Source organism: Pipistrellus hanaki (assembly GCF_964339955.1).
Source record: "Pipistrellus hanaki genome assembly, chromosome: 3".
Lineage (NCBI taxonomy): Eukaryota > Metazoa > Chordata > Mammalia > Chiroptera > Vespertilionidae > Pipistrellus > Pipistrellus hanaki.
The window spans coordinates 165247249-165265806 of NC_140505.1; the positions used below are offsets into that span (position 1 = coordinate 165247249).

Sequence of the window (18558 nt, forward strand, 5' to 3'; positions counted from 1 at the left end):
AAACATCAATGTGAGTGAGACACATCAATTGGTTGCCTTCTGCACACCTAGGGCTAGGAGCCTACAGCCAAAGTATGTGCCTTTGACTGGAATCAAACCGGCTAGGCAGTGGTCTGCAACAGCCAAATATCAACAGTACAACCATTGAAATTTCTTTTGAGAGCCAATTTTTTTTTAAAGTGTCAAAAGGCACTTCATTTATTATTATATACTTCTTTCTTAGAAGAGGTGGCTATTTATTTTATTTTTTTATTTTTTGGTTCTTAATTTTTTTTTTTATTCAAGTGACAAAGAGAGAGAGAGAGAGAGAGAGAGAGAGAGAGAGAGAGAGAGAGAGAGAGAGAGAGAGAGACAAATTTTTTAAACTTAAACTTCTTCTAGTGCCACTTCTTCAAAATAGACTCGCCCAGGCCGTGGTATTTTGTGGAAGAGTCACAATCAAGGGACCAAAGAACCCCAAGTGGCTTGAGAGCCGCAGTTTGCCAACCATGGGGCTACGGCATGATGATAATATTTTAATCTATGTTTCATTCCTTTTCTGATGACCTCATTCTTTTTTAATTAATTGTGGCCTTAGTGGAGATGTATTTCTTTGACATCACTATCAAGTCTAAATAACAAAGTTTTATGAAAATCCCATTAAACCCACATGTCTATTCATCCTGGAGTCTAGCCTGTATTTAAGGTCTGTGATAAATCAACTTATAACCCAATAATATTATCTATACGAATGTGTGCCCTATCTGTGCCTTCAAATGCTAATGGCCTTTGATTCTAGATTATTTTTCCATTAGCCACCTTTGTTGTGAGAAAAGTTCCAATTAAATGAATTTAATTTATACAGTTATCCTTTGCCTACTGTGGATCATCACTGGGTAGTGATCTTTTCCTCTGCATTTCTCTGGAACTAAAGAGAGAGAGAGAGAGAGAGAGAGAGAGAGAGAGAGAGAGAGAGAGAGAGAGAGAGAGAGAGAGAGAGAGAGGAAAAAAAAACAGAAATCACTCTTATTTATTTATTATTTTTATTTTTGGTTAATCCTCACCTGAGGATATTTTTTTTCCATTGATTTTTACAGAGAGTGGAAGGGAAGCAGGGAAACAGAGAGAGAAACATCGATGTGAGAGAGACAACATCGGTTGATTGCCTCCTGCAGGTATCCCAACCAGGGCCAGGGATTGAGCCTGCAACCAAGGTACATTCCCTTGACCAAAATTGAACCCATGATCCTTCGGTCCATAAACCAACACTCTGTCCACTGAGCCAAACCAGCTAGGGCAACAGAAATTACTTTTTATCACATCCCTCATTTTACCACTCATCTTTTACCACTCATGTGGAGACTAACTGTGTCAAGGTAATATTTGAGTCAGAATAAGCTTAAAGAGGGTTTCACTGGTGTGGCTGTGCCCTTTGCCCCATCAGCTGGATCATCTGACTTCACTTATCTTATTGTATCATTAATCATTACCTTTCTGTGTTCAGACCAGAAACTGTTACTGCATTAGCTCTTTCCTGTGTTTGCCTAGTCACTTCACCCACACTAAATGTATTTTTCACAGTGTTAAGAGAAGTGAAGCATATCAATAGGAGGCCTGGTTGACCATAAGTTGTTCATGAAGATACTCAATCAGTTTAACTTTTTAGCTGCAGAATACAGGAAGGAGGGCACATTATCAGCATTTCATTCCAACAACCACATTTCAGTAACTGTTTTGCCCTCTGGAAGGAGTCCTCAGTGTAGCTTAGTTGGTGTAATTTTACTTTTTAGCAAACCCTCAATTGACTGCCAAAGTGTTGGCAATCCTTTGTCGCTACTCCTGAAGGACACCTGACTATGTTTTGGGAAAATCACGAGATTCACTTGAAACTAGACATAACTTGAATTCAAATTCTAATTCTGACACTTCTGGTTCATTTGACTCTTGGGTATTACTTAGTATTTTGAGATTAAATCTACTCATTTGTAAAATGGGAATAAAAATGTCCACTGTATCGGGGTACTTTTAGAATTGTATGTGCTAATATAAGCAAACGATTCAAAACAGTTCTCAGTGCATAGATGTGTTCACCTCCTGTTTGAATATGAAATGATGGTCAGCCTAGTTTTAGCAGTTCAAACATGTTAGATTCTTGGCCTATTAAAATATTCAAATGTTTGGGAAGCTAGATACCAATAATAGACAAGTATTATTATCTTGGAGTGGAGGATACAAGGATCAATAAGCACATGTCAAGAAGTTTACAGTAGTGGTAGAGAAAAGGTTTAGCCCTTCCATCCTTATGTTTTACCATCTGAAAAGTAATTTTAACTCCTAATTTTTATCATATCTTAATATCTCTAAATTGTTATGTGCACTTCAGGAAAATTCCCAGATATAAACCAAGGGTCATTAGGTCTTGAAAGCAACCACTAGCTCACATGTCCAGAGCCCAGACAAATTTCCCTAAAAGTGGCATCTGTCTTCTGATCTTTTCCCTTTGTGTATGTTACACACAGTGGCCTAATTTCTCTTGTTCAACTTAGCAGGTGTAGAAGGAAATAAGCCTATATGGAGAAAGTAGAAAGTTTTGCAGGTTACTGGAAAAAAGAAAACGTTTTAAACTATTTCAAGGATGCTGCTTTAGTTTGTGTGAAATTGTAGGAGTTCTCTCTCTCTATTTGGAGGAGCCTAATTTTCATGAGAAACTGTGCTTTTATTGCAGTGACCACTACTTCATGGACAATGTCACAGCCCCTGACTACATGAAAAATGTCCTTGTTTTGACACTGCCTCCTGAAGAGTTCCCCCCTGGTGATTTACCAATGGTAAGCTTTATATATGCACGCTATTATTTTCTTCTTCAAAGTTAAGATATTATTCTACTATTTGGGACTCAAATTCTGAGATGAGCATTATTTTTTTTTTACTCATTTCAATTCACTTAGCAAGTGTTAATTGAGACCAACTAGGTGTAATTGCAGGGTTCCTGCTACTAAAAACTCTTACTATGGGTCAGTGTGTTAGGCTCTAGACCAGCACAGCAGTGCACACTTCTGTAACATCAGGATGGAAGTGATAGGGGAGGTAGAAATAAACAATATAAAATAAGTGAAGTTTTTCTAAAACAACTTCCTGCTGACATCAATATCAAATTCTATCTTTAGAGATATACACAGGGGTGGGCAAAGGTAGGTTTCCAGCTGTTCATGTGCAAAATACAATAATTACTCAACAATAATACATGAATAAAATCTGTGTTTTGCATACTCACAACTGTAAACTTACTTTGTTTGCCCATCCCTGTATTCCTAAGTAAAGACATTGTTATCTGTTATGATTAGGTTAACCATTGTCCACATTGATCCACGAGAGCCCTGGTTTATTTCTCTCATCCCAGCATTTCATCTGGGTTAGCATTTGTCTCCAAAAAAGACATCAATTGGACATCAAATCATGGTCAACTAATTATAATGAGGGGCTCCTGATGACTCTAATACCACTTGGTCTTGGTCATGCACTGCACTTTCATGTGATCGAATTCATCGGATGTATTCTGCACTCAGAGATACCTGAGAGCAGTTTGGGGGTGGGAAGAGGAGGGAAGAAGCAGTCCTGAAGACCATGAACACTTTTGGGTTGGCAAGCAAAGGCCAGGCCCAAAGAGCTCTATAAAGAAAGCTGGGTATCTTTGGAGTATCACCATTTTTCCTTCAATAGCTTCGCTAAGCCCTCTGTTTTACAACCCTGCCAAATTTAGGAGTCACACCCCTTTTTGGGTAGGACTGGGTCTCAACTGGATTCTTTTCAGCTCATGAAATGATGATTTCAGCCAAAAAACACTGAAACCAATGAGAGGTGTTTTATTTTTCCCCTGTTATATTTTCTAACGCATGTTCTTTGGGGTATAGTATTCAGGTATCACTTGCACAGGTATCACTTATATAGCTTCTAGGGTCTGGCAAAGTGTGCAATCCAAAATACCCAAGCTGACAGAACTCACTTGGCCTCAATGGGGCACAGAGCTTTTAATCCATAGTCTTACTCTGTGAAGACCAGCATATAATTGTTTGCAAGGGAATTTTAACCCTTTCTTTTACTTATTTGTTTGTTTATTTTTATTTGATTTTTAAAATTGATTTTTAGAGAGAGAGGAAGACAGAGAGAGGGAAACATCGATTTGAGAGCAAAACATCAATTGACTGCCTCCTGCATGTCCCCTACCAGAGATCAAGCCCTCAACCTAGACATGTGCCCTGACACAGAATCCAACCAGCAACCTTTCAGTGCATAGGACAATGCTCAACCAACAGGGCCACACCAGCCGGGGCCTGACCCTCTCTTTTTTGTTCCCCTGGGCAGACATTTATGGCCTGAAGTAACACCCAATCAGAACTGTCTTCAGCCCAGCCAGTATGGCTCAGTGGTTGAATGTTGACCCATGAACCAGAAGGTCAGGGTTCAATTTCCCATCAGGATACATGCCTGAGTTGCGGGCTTGATCCACAGTAGGGGGTGTATAGGAGGCAGCCTATCAATGAATCTCTCTCATCGTCAATGTTTCTGTCTCTTCCTCTCTCTTCCTCTTCCTGAAATCAATAAAAATATAATGCTTTAAAAAAATAAAGAGAAAGAACTGCCTTCAAAGCAAGCTCAATACCTTCCAATCAAAACTCCTCCTGTTCCATTCAGGATACTCAAAGGCAGGGAGATGTTTTTGTGGTTGTTCCCTTTTATACTTTAAGGAAAATATTAAACTACAAGCATTAATTTTCTGTAAAATCTTATAAGAATTATGAAAATGCTGTATGTTTGCCTTCCTGGTTGAAATGAGATATTTTTTCCTCATGGGAAAGAAGTACAACTGCTTTCAGTTACTTCCTGGAAGGCAGTGTTCTCGGTTTATTGATCCCAAGAGAAGGCAGAATTGTGACATAGTGATAATAAAGAGTCCCACCCCAAGAAAGTACCGTGTTTCCCCGAAAATAAGACATCCTCTGAAAATAAGACCTAACGCAACTTTGGGAGAAAAATTAATATAAGACACTGTCTTATTTTCGGGGAAACAGGGTATTATCCAAAAGTCTCCATTTCTACAATTCCCCCAATATACATTTACCCTTTCAGTTACCCTGCTGACCCCAAGAGCATTTTGCTCCAGGCTCAAGACCATAATCTCTTTTTTGGAACTCATTTTAAGATTTTTTTTCTTTCTCATTCAGGAGTTAAATGACTTTTCTCTTGCCTATTTGAATGGAATCTTGCTCTTTGGACATGTGCTAAAGACATTTCTTGGAAATGGAAAAGATGTTAACACCGATGAACTTGCTCATGCTTTCAGGAACCTCACTTTTGAAGGTACTGGTCCCCTAAGAGCAAACAATAACACTTAATGAACATTCTCTACAGAAAGCTGGGAAGCAAAGAGCGGGGTTTGGCAATAAGTGGATCAACTGATAAATACCTTTGAACTTAATGGGAGGTAGACATCATTGTATAGAGTTTAGGGGTACTATTATCAATAACTAGACTCCAGTTTATGCTTTAGAATTTCAGAATCTTTGAATATCAAGGAAAGAGCATGTAACTCAGACCCTGTAGTTATGAACAAGCTCATCACAGATCATTTTGAGCTAAGATGTCCTGACTGTGCTTAGAAGTTATCAAGAAGAAAAATGCCTGTGGTTTGGTTAGGGTCCTTCCAAACTTCTCTTTCTGTCCTTCCAAAATCAGGGACCCCTCCAACTCAAAACCTCTCACAACAATACCATCCAAAATTTCTCAACATTTGTCCATCTCAACTATAGGAATCAGCATTTCCTTTCCACACAAGCTTCTATTGAAGCTCCTTTTCATTTCCCAGACCTCATCCAGATCCCATGAAAAAGATGTCTTTTTAGATTAATGTATATTAAGTAAAAGACAAATGATAGTTGACTTTTCTAACTTGTCTTAGTTAAATCCTTCCTCTGACAAATTTTTATCCTACTGCAGAGTGATTCTTCTCTTGACTTCAGAGGGTGGCAGACACCCAGCACTAAAGCTAGAGGGCTGTATCAGTGTCGACAGGATATGACAAGGATAGGAAAAGATCACTTCTGAAGCCCTGAAGAAGCAGGGACGGAGGGAGGAATACTGTTTTATTGATTTTTCTTCTGTGTCTCAAGTTCTTCTAGGTACTTTATGTACATTTTCTCCCTGCACCCACCCCAGTTTTTTAAATTGTGGTAAAACACATATTAAATATACTATCTTAATCATTTTTAAGTATAGTTCAGTATTATTAAGTTCATTCATATCACTGTGCAACTATCACCAATCTTCAGAACTTTCATCTTTTAAACTGAAATTCTATAGTTATTCAACAATAATTACCCATTGTTCCCTACTCCTACCTCCTGGCAACCACTATTCTACTTTTTGTCTCTGTGACCTTAACTATTCTACATATCTCATAATAAGTGGAATCAGACAGTATTATTCTTTTTGTGATTGTATTATTTTACTTAGCATAATGTCCTCAAGGTTCAATTCATGTTGTAAATGCCACAAAAGATTCTTAGTAGATAGTTGTTTTTTTTTCCTTTTAGCATTTTGAATATATCAGCCTGTTGTCTTCTGGCCTTCAAAGATTCTAATGAGAAACTATGGACACAGGCCCTGTAGTTAAAAACAAGCTTAAGATCTTATTCAGTATCCTTTGAATGTGACAAAACACTTCTCTTACTGCTTGCAAAATTCTCTTTGTCTTTGGCTTTTGACAGTTTTATTATAGTGTATCTTGGTGTGAGTGTCCGAATTCACCTTACTTGAAGTTTATTGAGCTGCTTTCATATTTATATTCCTGTCTTTGATCAAATTTGGGACATTTTTGGACATTATTACTTCTAATATTCTCTCTTCCTTCTCTGCCTGTGTTGTTCTGCTTGATAATGTTCCATGGGTCACTTATAGTCAATCTTTTCTTCTTTCTGTTCCTCAGACTCAATAATTGCCATTGTCCTATATTCATGTTTGCTGATTCTTTTGCCTGCTCAAATCTGCCTTTGAATCCCTCTAGTGAATTTTTCATTTCAGTTATTGTACTTTTTATTTTCAGAATTTATGTTTTAGATTTTCTTCTCTTTAGTGTTATTTTCATTGTTTTCTTGAATTTATCCATGTCTTCTGAGTTCTTTGAGCATATTTAAGATCATTGTTTTAAATCCTTTGTCTAACAGATCCACCATCATGTCTTTTTCAGGGACAGTTCTGATATCTTACTTTTTTTCTTTTGAATGGGCCATATTTTCCTTTTCCTTTGTATGCCTTGTGATTTATTTTCAAATATTTTTTTTTATTGATTTCAGAGAGAAAGAGAGAAGAAGAGAGATAGAAACACCAATGATGAGAGAGAATCATTGATTGGCTGCCTCCTATATACCTTTTATTGGGGATCAAGCCCACAACCTGGATTATGTGCCCTTGACTGGACCCTTTAGTCTGCAGGCCGACGTTCTATCCACTAGCTGACCAAATCAGCTAGGGCGTGCTTGTGATTTGTTGTTGTCACTGAAAACTATACATTTGAATACAATAACATGATAATTCTGAAAATCACATGGGGAATGAGAAATTTTCCTCTGAGGAATTTCCCATTCTCCAGGGTTCGCTGGGTTTTGTTTCTGCTTTTTGTTTGCGGGCTGTCGCTATGCTGAGGAATAAACTTAAGGCCTTCTCAATTCTTTTCTGAGCTTCTGGTTTCTCCTGGGCATGCCAGTGCAGTTGCTTGAATATCCTAGCTACCAATGTCTGTCCCTCAAAGGGAGGAAAAAAGAAAAAAGAAAAAGAAAGGGAGTATAAGGGGCACTAACCCTTACACCCCCTGAAAGTCATGTTAGTAGAAGAGTGGGGTTTACAAAAATGGGAAGGTGCAGCAATAATGGCCACTACTTTGTCTGCACCTCGGAGATCACAAAAAACAATTAGCAAATAGAGCACAGATCCCCAATATCTTGGACAGCAGGGTCTTTCTTTTTTGCTCATCCTGGCCCCTGCAAGCAGTGTGTGAACTGCTGCAGGAACACACACACAGCTGTCTGCCACAGGGCTGAGGCGTGGGGGGAAACACTGCTGCTGTGCTAAGAGTCAGAGAGGGCGAAAATTAATCACAACTTAACATCTCAGCCTTGCCGAAACCGGTTTGGCTCAGTGGATAGATAGAGCGTTGGTCTGTGGACTGAAATGTCCCAGGTTCGATTCCGGTCAGGGGCATGTACGTTGGTTGGGGGCACATCCCCGGTGGGGGGTGTGCAGGAGGCAGCTGGTCGATGATTCTCTCTCATCGACGTCTCTTATTCTCTATCCCTCTCCCTTCCTCTCTGTAAAAAAAATCAATTAAAAAAAAAAAATCTCAGCCTTTCCCTGCAAGTTACAACCTTTGAAAGACTTCAGAGTTCCAGAATAATTATATCTGATGGATTTTGCCAGTGAAATTGTTGTCTACATTGGGAAATTAGATTTCTGGTGCTTTCTACTCTACCATCTTCTCGGTATCATCCTATGTGCATTCTTTTTTTTCAAAGATGTTTTTATTGACTTTAGAGAGAGACAAAGGGAGAGAAAGAGAGAGGGAGAGAAACCAATTGATGTGAGAGAGAAACCAATCGGTTGCCTCTCTCAGACACCTAGACGAGGGATCGAAACAGCAACTTGGGTATGTGCCCTGACCAGGAATGTAACTGGTGACCCTTCAGTGCACAGGACAACACCCAAACAACTGAGCCGCACCAGCCAGGGCTATGTGCATTTTTAATTAATTTTATCATATTGTTATCTTGGTCAAGTATCTTAATGGGCACTAATAGGCTTAGAGTCAATAGACATTTTTTTTTTTTTCATAGAACCGTAGCTTTATTTCAAAAAGTATAGTATAAAACAGAACAAGGGCAATGATAAAATTAATGTTTTCTCTCTTTTTTTTTAAATAAATCTTTATTGCTCAGATTATTACAATTGTTTCTCCTTCCCCCCCTCCCCCCGATAGCTCCCTTCCACCTGGTTCCCACCCCACCCTTACCTCCCCCCTGCCATTGTCCTTATCCATAGGTGTACAATTTTAATCCAGTTCCTTCCTGCACCCCCCACACCCCTTTCCCCCGATAATGGTCAATCCACTCCCTTTATTTGCCCCTGATTGTATTATATTCAGCAGTTTATTCTGTTCCTCAAATTTTTAAAATTTTTATTTTTTTAAATTTTTTTACAGAGAGGAGGAGAGAGGGATAGAGAGCTAGAAACGTCAATGAGAGAGAAACATCGACCAGCTGCCTCTTGCACACCCCCTACCGGGGGGATGTGCCCCCAACCAATGTACATGCCCTTGACCAGAATCGAACCTGGGACCTTTCAGTCCACAGACCTATGCTCTACCACTGAGCCAAACCAGTTTCGGCTGTTCCTCAGATTTTTAGATTCACTTGTTGATATATATGTATTTGTTTATCATAATTTTTATCTTTTTTCTTCTTCCTCTTCTTAAAAAATACCTTTCAGCATTTCCTATAATACTGGTTTAGTGGTGATGAACTCCTTTAGCTTTTTCTTATCTGTGAAGCTCTTTATCTGCCCTTCAATTCTGAATGATAACTTTGCTGGATACAGTAATCTTGGTTGTAGGTTCTCGCTATTCATCACTTTGAATATTTCTTGCCACTCCCTTCTGGTCTGCATAGTTTCTGTTTAGAAATCAGCTGATAGTTGTATGGGTGCTCCCTTGTAGGTAACCACCTGCTTTTTTCTTGCTACTTGTAAGATTCTCTCTTTGTCTTTTGCCCTTGGCATTTTAATTATGATGTGTCTTGGTGTGGTCTTCTTTGGATTCCTCTTGTTTGGGGTTCTGTGCGCTTCCTGTATTGTAAGTCTATTTCTTTCACCAGGTGGGGGAAGTTTTCTGACATTATTTCTTCAAACAGGTTTTCAGTATCTTGCACTCTCTCTTCTTTTGGCATCCCCATAATTCTGATGTTGGTACATTTGAAGTTGTCCCAGAGGCTTCTTACACTATCTTCAACTTTCTGGATTCTCTTTTCTTCTTGCTTCTCCAGAGGAATGTCCTTTAACTCTTTGTATTCCAAATCTTTGACTTGATTCTTGTGTTCCTCCAGTCTGCTGTTGGATCTCTGTATAATATTTTTTATTTCAGTCAGTTTATGTTTAATTTCTAGTTGGGTCTCATTAAATTTATCAGCCTTTTCTAGGAAATTTTTTTAAAACTTTATAACCATGGTTTTGAACTCTATATCCAGTCTTTTGTTCTCCTCCATCTCTTTTGTTTGAAATCTATTTCCTTGTCTTGGCATTTTTGCTGCTTCCCAAAGTTGGTAGGATCGCTTTGTGTGTTTGGTGTCCTATATGGCCCAGGGGGTTAGCCTCCCCCGTTATCTGAGGTAGACACTCTTGGTGCTCCCCTTTGTGGACTACGTTAACAGCCTTGTTGTAGTTAAGACTTGATTATTGTTGGTATCACTGGGAGGAATTGACCTCCAGGCCCATTGGATGTGAGTATCAGCTGTGTCTACTCCAGGATACCTTCCGTATTGGAGACAGTCTTATAGGATCAGACTTGCAAAGTTGCAAAAACCTCTGTGCTCAGCTTGGATAGGAAAGAGTCTCAGGGCTGAGCTAACAGTCTTAGCTTCCCGTTAGCCCTGCCCTTGTGCACTCGCCTGAGTTTCCACCTGACCTCTGCCTTCCGAGGCTCCCCTGAGTTTCCATCTGACAGTTCAGATTCCCCGTGCAAGAGTGTGGGTACCCCAGGGGCTCACCTGGAATTGGGTTGGGTCTCTGAAGTGTGGAGCTTCTGACTGCTTCCACTATGGAGAGGCTGAGGCAACCTCCTCTGTCAGACCTCTCTGAGCACACTCAAGCGGAAGACTGTAGACCCTGCACACTGTGGCTCCCGGCTCCCCCAGTCTCCCAGTCTCTGAGACTCCAGATATCTTTCTCTACAGTCCGGACTCCACCCTTATGAGCCTGGGTTCACAGGGTTTTGGCTGGGGTTGGGTTCAGTACAGTTGGAAAGGATTCAGTGCAATTAGGGACTTTCTTTCCCCTCCCGCCAGCCAGGCACTTGGGCGCCCTTCCTCTCTGCACACACGTCTCCCTACCTCAGCACTTTGCAGCTCCCAATTTCATCCGTAAGCCTCTCTCCTTCTTTATAGTTGTAGATTTCCCACTCTGCCAGCTTTCCTATGGTTTTGGATGATGTCCATTCTATCTTTTAGTAGTTGTTTTGAAATTGTTGTGCGAGGTGGCAGCTTAGGTGCTTACCTAGGCCGCCATCTTGGTTTCTCTGATCCAATAAACATTTATGTCCTAAATTAGCCATCTACTAGCTGAAAAACCTGAAGCAAGTTATTTAAATCTCTAACCTAAGATTTCTCAGCAATAAAGTGGAGATAATATTTTCTGTATCATGGTATTTTAGGAAGAATAAAATGATAAATGTATATAAACCACTTAGCACAGAGACTGGTATAGTTAACGCAAAATAAATATTAGCTATTGTGTTAAGCCATATGAGTTTGCTGATATTTCAACATATTTTATCTAAACAGCCATTTCATAAGTTCGTTGTACTGTTGTTATTTCATAGATGAGGAACCAAGACATAAAAAACTTAATTTTCTCAATGTCTTCAAACATCACATGACAGCGAATGGATTTTGATCTTCTTACAGTCTTAAGTTAGATTGTGCAATGACCTACACACTGTGATACTAGTTTAGTAAATATGCTTAGCAAAAATTTCTCACCAATAATGAAAAGGAATCTATTATATATAGAGCCACTCTAAATGCAATGAAAAAGATGTTTCCTCTAACTAAATAACACCACTCATAAAAATATTCTTCAGAGATTTCAGGGCCAAGGACAAGTCCAGGTGCCCTCAGATGAGATCATTTATATCACAATTTTTCAGTACCATAAAGAAATTTGAACCTGTTTTATACTTTCTGTCAGGATCTTTCAGTAAGTAAATTAACAAATGCCTCTAACTCTTTGTGATTTTGCTCTAGGGTATACGGGCCCTGTGACTTTGGACATCTATGGGGATATCGACAAAAATATGGTGCTTCTGTATGCCTCTTTGGATACCAACAAAGTATGTCTGACTTCTTATCAAGAACTTGGGTTGAAGTGATTGGCTGAGAGGGATAACTTGGGAGGTGAATAATAGCTGCAATGAGCATAGTGCTGCATATATTCTTTCAAATTAGTGTTTTGGGTTTCTTCAAATAAATACCAAAAAGTGGAATCACTGAGTCATAAGGCAGTTCCATTTTTAATTTTTTTTTAAGAACTTCCATGGTGTTTTTCATAGTGGCTACACCACTCTGCATTCCCACCAACAGTGCACAAGGGTTCCCTTTTCTCCACATTCTCACCAACACTTGTTGTTTGCCGATTTATTGATGACATTCTATCAGGTGTGAGGTGATATATCATTCTGGTTTTAATTTGCATCTCTCTGATGATTAGTGACATTGAGCATCTTTTCATATGTCTGTTGGTCTTTGCATCTATTTTAACGTTTGTAAAATGAAAGGCTTGAGCCAGTTCTCTAAAGATCCAAGGACCTGTGTTGGGTAGACATAGTATATGGTCATAAAACTAATTGACCCACATGGAGCTTAAATCAATATTCGTGCTGTGAAGCAATAATGAATCCTAACAAGCTCCCCCATGGCTGATTAACATTATCTTGTTTCACTGAGAATGCTACTATGAAATTCAAATGTCATTGGACAGGATGGTCAATTTCATCAGAACTTGTTTTAAAATCTTTTTCTGTTCATCCTTCTTCTTTTTCATGTCCTGACACAGTACAGTGTACTTTTGACCTATGACACACACACCAATGTCACTAATCCAGTGGGTAACAGCCCCAATTTCATCTGGAAGAACCAGAGACTTCCTAATGATACTGAAGACGATGGTAAGATATCTTTAGTGAATTTTCTGTTCTTAAAATTGTGTGTGTGTTTTCTGATAAGGAGAGTAAGCTCTTTAGTTTATGCAATTAGCCTGTGTTTTTTGTTTAGTTTGTTTTATTTGATGTCTGAATTATATTTTCCCGGTTTATAAATGTGGACTTTACTTCCCCATACAATGAATGACATTACAGTTCTGATCAAACACCAAAAACAATTTCTATTCTAACTTAGCATACCTATCTTTAATATCTGTTATACCCTCCCATTGAAATAAATTATCTTGTAGAAAACTAGGTTTGACAATTGGAAAAATGAAATATATTCTTACTCCTTTTATATTTTACTATAATACAGTAAACTCAGGGAATTTATATATTAGATGTCAGCAGGCCTAACCTAGCCTCCAAAGTCTCCCCCATTCCCTCATAGGACACATAATTGGGTTATAATGATGGTTACCCACCTACTCACAATAAAGTCTTATCATGAAACCCCTACCAGGCCCAAGCCTTCACCCATGACAGTGTCAATGCAGCTGTATGACATTGGCTCCCTCTCAACAGGACCAGCACGGTAGACCTGGCAGCAAGGTCTTAGGACAGTCTATACTTGATGGTGCTGGACAAGGCTTATCACATTGAATAGCTATTCCATGCTACTAATTTACTTTTTTGAAAAAAAAAAAAAGTTTAAATTTGGACAGATATTTATGCCCAAAGATGCAAAAAATAAATAAATAAAATAACATGAATAAAATGACTAACAAAATTACAATATAATCATAAATTGAACATCATGCAAGAAATGAAAAATAATTATTACAACCCAGCCAGCATGGCTCAGTGGTTGAGCATTGACCTATGAACCAGGAGGTCATAGTTCAATTCCCAGTCAGGGCACATGCCCAGTTTGTAGGCTCAGTCCACAGTGGGGGGCATGCAGGAGGCAGCCATTTAGTGATTCTCTCTCATCATTGATGTTTTTCTCTTTCTCCCTCTCCCTTCTTCTCTGAAATTAATAAAGATATATTTCTAAAATACTCATTATTATTACAAAGATATTTTTCTTTTAACTTATTGGGGTGAGTGATACTGGTTAACAAAATTATACAGATTTCAGATGCACAATTCTATTACACATCACCTACACACTATATTGTGTGTTCATCATCCCAAGTTAAAAAAATTTTAAATATATTTTTATTGATTTTGTACAGAGGAAGGGAGAGAGATAGAGAGCTAGAAACATCGATGAGAGAGTCATTGATCAGCTGCTCTTGCACACCCCCTACTGGGGATATGCCCGCAACCGAGGTACATGCCCTTGACCGGAATCGAACCCGGGTCCCTTCAGTCCCCAAGCTGACGCTCTATCCATTGAGCCAAACCGGTTTCGGCCCAAGTTAAAAGAATTTTAAATGACATGGGAAAACTTATGATATAAACTAGAGACCTGATGCACAAAGATTCGTACAAGAATTGGCCTTCCTTCCAAAGGCTGCCGGCACCGCCTTCACTCCAGCCCAAGCCGTCTTTCTACCTTTGCTCTGGCCCTGAGCCACCTTTCTGCCTTCCCACACTGCCCAGAGGTCTGGAGTGGCTAGGGTGGTGCATAATGCCCTCAGCCACTCAGTGCCTGTGTATGCAAATTAACCCACCATCTTTTATTGTGCTAATTTGCATACTCACATCTGATTGGCTGGTGGGCATTGCAAAGGTACTGCATCTTTCTCATTAGTGTAGATAGGAAAATACAGCTTTTTAGTTAATGAGATTCTAACTTTGTAAAACAATGTGTAGAAATAAGAGTATAAAAACATGCTAAGATATTAAACCTCTTGAGTAATAGAATCCTAGATTCTTCTTGCTTTTCTATGTTTTTCTTAATTTTCTATAATGACTCTGTAGTAACTTACCATTTTTAAATACTAAAAATTTTAAACTAGAAACATGTCTATCCCAATCTTATTCCACCACCAGAAAGTCTGAAAAGTTTACCTGACTTAAAGAGAACAGTTCTGGTTTCATGAGTTTGCTTATGTTAAAGCTATAATAGCTCTGTTTCTAGTCCTCTTGAGCTCTATGCATCAAGTTTAGTTAAAATGATCTCAGTGTGTGTTTATTCAATAGGCATGAGCAGCTGACTAAAGCAAAGAGGAAGGTGGGAAGTGCGGGGTCCCATTGTTCTAAACAATAAATAATCATGAGCTGACTTCAGATTTATTGTTATTGATTTTTAAAGGTGATTTTTTTAGCAAGGTGTGTGTTTGTTTTTCTAGAACCATCTTCAAGCTTCCTAAGTTTTATTTATTTTTTTATTTTTATAGGTAGATATATTTTTTATAGTTGACAGTTTTACAGATGTCCCTCATTTCCCCCCTTTACATCCTTCTATTGAACCCCTACTTCCCACTGCAAGGCCTTCAACATTCTGTTGTCTGTGTCCTTGGATTATGCATATTAGCATAGAAGTTCTTTGGTTTATCTCTTCTCTCCCCACTCTCCCTCCCCTACACACACTGTTTGCAAATGAGAAAATTTGACAGAATAAAATGTTTAAATACATTTTTATTGATTTCAGAGAGGAAGGGAGAGGGAGAGAGAGACAGAAACATCAACGATGAGAGAATCATGGATTGGCTGCCTTACACTGGGGATTGAGCCTACAACCCTGACCAGGAATCAAACCCTGATATCCTAGTGTTCATAGGTCTATGCTCAACCAACGCCGGCTGGACAAAAGAGAGAGAGAATAAAATTTTAAGTAGCTTTGATTACAGTCCTTTTGGTGAGGTCGTTTTAAAAGCCAACCGAAAACATTCATTGCACTTTGCGTTCTAAGTATTTATTTCCACAGAAAAATCATCCCTGACTAGAAAAAATAACAAATACAAAAATTAAAAGTTAACATTGTGATCCATTTAAATAAAATGTGATAACCTTAGCAGCCACCAGACGGCAGCAGAAGCTTAACCTTAGAGCTAATGTGATCCTGTGACTTATTGAACAAGCAAATCTAAAAAGTATGTTGAATTAAAAATTCATTTCCCTGTTTAAAGTTTTCCTTTAGCTCTGGCTGGTCTGGATCAGTTGGTTGGGCATCATCCCATGCACCAAAAAGTTGCTGATTCTTCCCGGTCAGGGCACATGCCCAGGTTTCAGGCTTAATTCCTGGTAGGGGTGTGCAGGAGGCAGCTGATCAATGTTTGGCTCTCATCTATCTCTTTCTCTCCCTGCTTCCTCTCTCTCTCTCTCTAAAAATCAATTTTAAAATCTTGTTTTAAAAAATTTTCCCCCTAGCAGAAATTTTTTGTCAATATATTTATTGGGTATCTTTGTAATTTCAATTAATATGCATGTGCTTCTAGTGTTGTTCTAGCAACTATCTATAAAACTTCTTGCTTCTCAACTTTGGAAGATAAAGATGTTAGTGTCTCTATTTTTTTCTTCTATCTCTTTCTCTGCTCCCAAATTCTCCTGTATTTTTCTCTAATCTGTCATGGCTGATAATATTTATTTGGTAACCATAATGAAGCCCTCTGTCATTTACCTTTAAGTTGATATTCTATTAGTTGAAAACATTATTATTATTATTATTATTATTATTATTATTCACATGAAGCCAAATAGCATGCCAAGATATAGTTTCTTTCTATATAGCTAGCTCCAGTGTCTCCCCTTTGTGCCACACTTACTAAACAAAAAAATAATAATAAATTTTTTAAAATTGCAAATTCCGAAAATCTGGCCAAATGTTATTTTGTTTCATTTTTAAAATATGTCTTATTTGAACATTTTCCCCTAGAATTTCTGACTGGGACTCTTATTTTTACTGAAGAAACATGTCTCCTTCACCATATTGCTATTGTCTTCCAGCTTCTTACACATTCTCATCTATTGCTTGGAATCCATTCCATTTTTTCCTTCTTCAATCCACAAGCTTCTGAGTCTCATAGAGACCCATTGGGGCTTAAATGAACCAAGAGTTTCTTGTAATTTGTCATTGTTATTGTCCTTCTCCATCTAGCAATTCCTCTGCATACTCAGATTCTGCTTCGTTGTTTCTTTGTGTTGGGATCCACATTGTGTCCAGGGTTCCACTTACTCCTTTGTGAGTCTCCCAATTACCCCATCTACATAACTCCACTCATGTACTCATGTTCTAACAAATATAATCACTTAGATTCTTTATTGCCTCCCCTAGTTGTCTAGTAGAGCTTGGAAAAGGCACCAGCAACACAGTAATTTAATATTTTAGCGCTGGCTTACTTTTGTTTTGTGGTCTGTATTAAAACACACACACACACACACACACACACACACACACACACACACACACATGTCTCTGCCTCCCACTTTGAATTCATTTTAGGTCTATTGTTTCAAGAACACCAGGAAGACATCTACCAACAAAATTATTTGTGTGCTGGAAGCTATTTTATGTCTTATTTGGCGACTCCTATAAAGACATGTCATATATAGACTGTACGGATAGCTGACATGAAGTCACTGCCTTAGGGCACATTCTAGACAGTTTTCTTCAGAGACCAAGGACACAGGACTTCCATTATCAATGAAGAGATGAATAAAGGATAAATATATTTTTTAAATATATTTTATTGATATTTTACAGAGAGGAAGGTAGAGGGATAGAGAGTTAGAAACGTCGATCAGCTGCCTCCTGCACACCCCCCACTGGAGATGTGCCTGCAACCAAGGTACATGCCCTTGACCGGAATCGAACCCGGGACTCTTTTTTTTTTTTTTTAACCTGGGAATCTTGAGTCCACAGGCTGACGCTCTATCCACTGAGCCAAATCGGGTAGGGAGAGGATAAATATTTTTTAAAGGGCCTCCCTTTCCCCTTCCCCAAATTACATCACACAACTAGAATCTCTGAAATGCTTTTATTCCCTGTTCAGCGATGCTTACTAACACGTTTTGCACTGTCTTTCCTGTGACAGAGCCTCAAACCCTGATGATTGCAGTCTTCACACTCACCGGCACTGTGGTCCTGCTCCTGCTGGCTGCGCTCCTGGTGCTAGGGTACCCACTCCCTCTCGGGCTGTGCTCCTCATTCTGAGAGGAACGAGGGAGGGATCGAAGAGGGAGGGAGGGAGGGAGGGGTTTAGTGGCTATTGCTGATGATGTATGTGCACAAAAAGGTCTCTTAGACAGGTGTAAGATCCATAATTCTAATGTATCCATATTCTCTGGGAAAACAATTACAAAACTTTGACATTTTGAATGTTGGAATGGGTATTGTTACAAATTCTCTGTGCCTTTGTATTTTCCTCCTACATATGTTTCTGAAGGCACAGATACACAAGATTGAACTGGCTTACTTAGGAATCTGGTATATTCTCAGGTGGTTTAAAAATTTGTGTTTCTGCCTTTCAAGGTTATCAATTTAAAATGTTTTTCTTTCCTCTTTCTTTCCCCTCTCTTTGTATGCTATCAGTTCAGATTCTTTATTATAGTGAAGTCTGTATTGGTGAAGGACTCAGGAAAGTGAAACAAAAAGGGGGAAAAATAACATAAAAGGCCACGGAAATCCTTATAAATTCGCTAATGGCCAGCGCTCGCCAGGTTGGAGAGTTGTA

The 18558-nt window shown here is 38.8% G+C and overlaps 1 protein-coding gene across 1 annotated transcript in view; it reads left to right on the forward strand.

Annotated features, from left to right (window-relative positions):
• The window catches only part of GUCY2C (guanylate cyclase 2C), a gene marked incomplete at its 5' end in the record, with an annotated part of 66803 nt that overhangs the window by 20745 nt on the left and 27500 nt on the right, over window positions 1-18558 (forward strand). The window contains 5 exons of the mRNA XM_084878281.1: window positions 2705-2807; window positions 5205-5337; window positions 12039-12124; window positions 12847-12958; window positions 17920-18001. Of these exons, the coding sequence (XP_084734407.1) occupies window positions 2705-2807; window positions 5205-5337; window positions 12039-12124; window positions 12847-12958; window positions 17920-18001 (516 nt within the window). The remainder of the gene's footprint in view (window positions 1-2704; window positions 2808-5204; window positions 5338-12038; window positions 12125-12846; window positions 12959-17919; window positions 18002-18558) is intronic.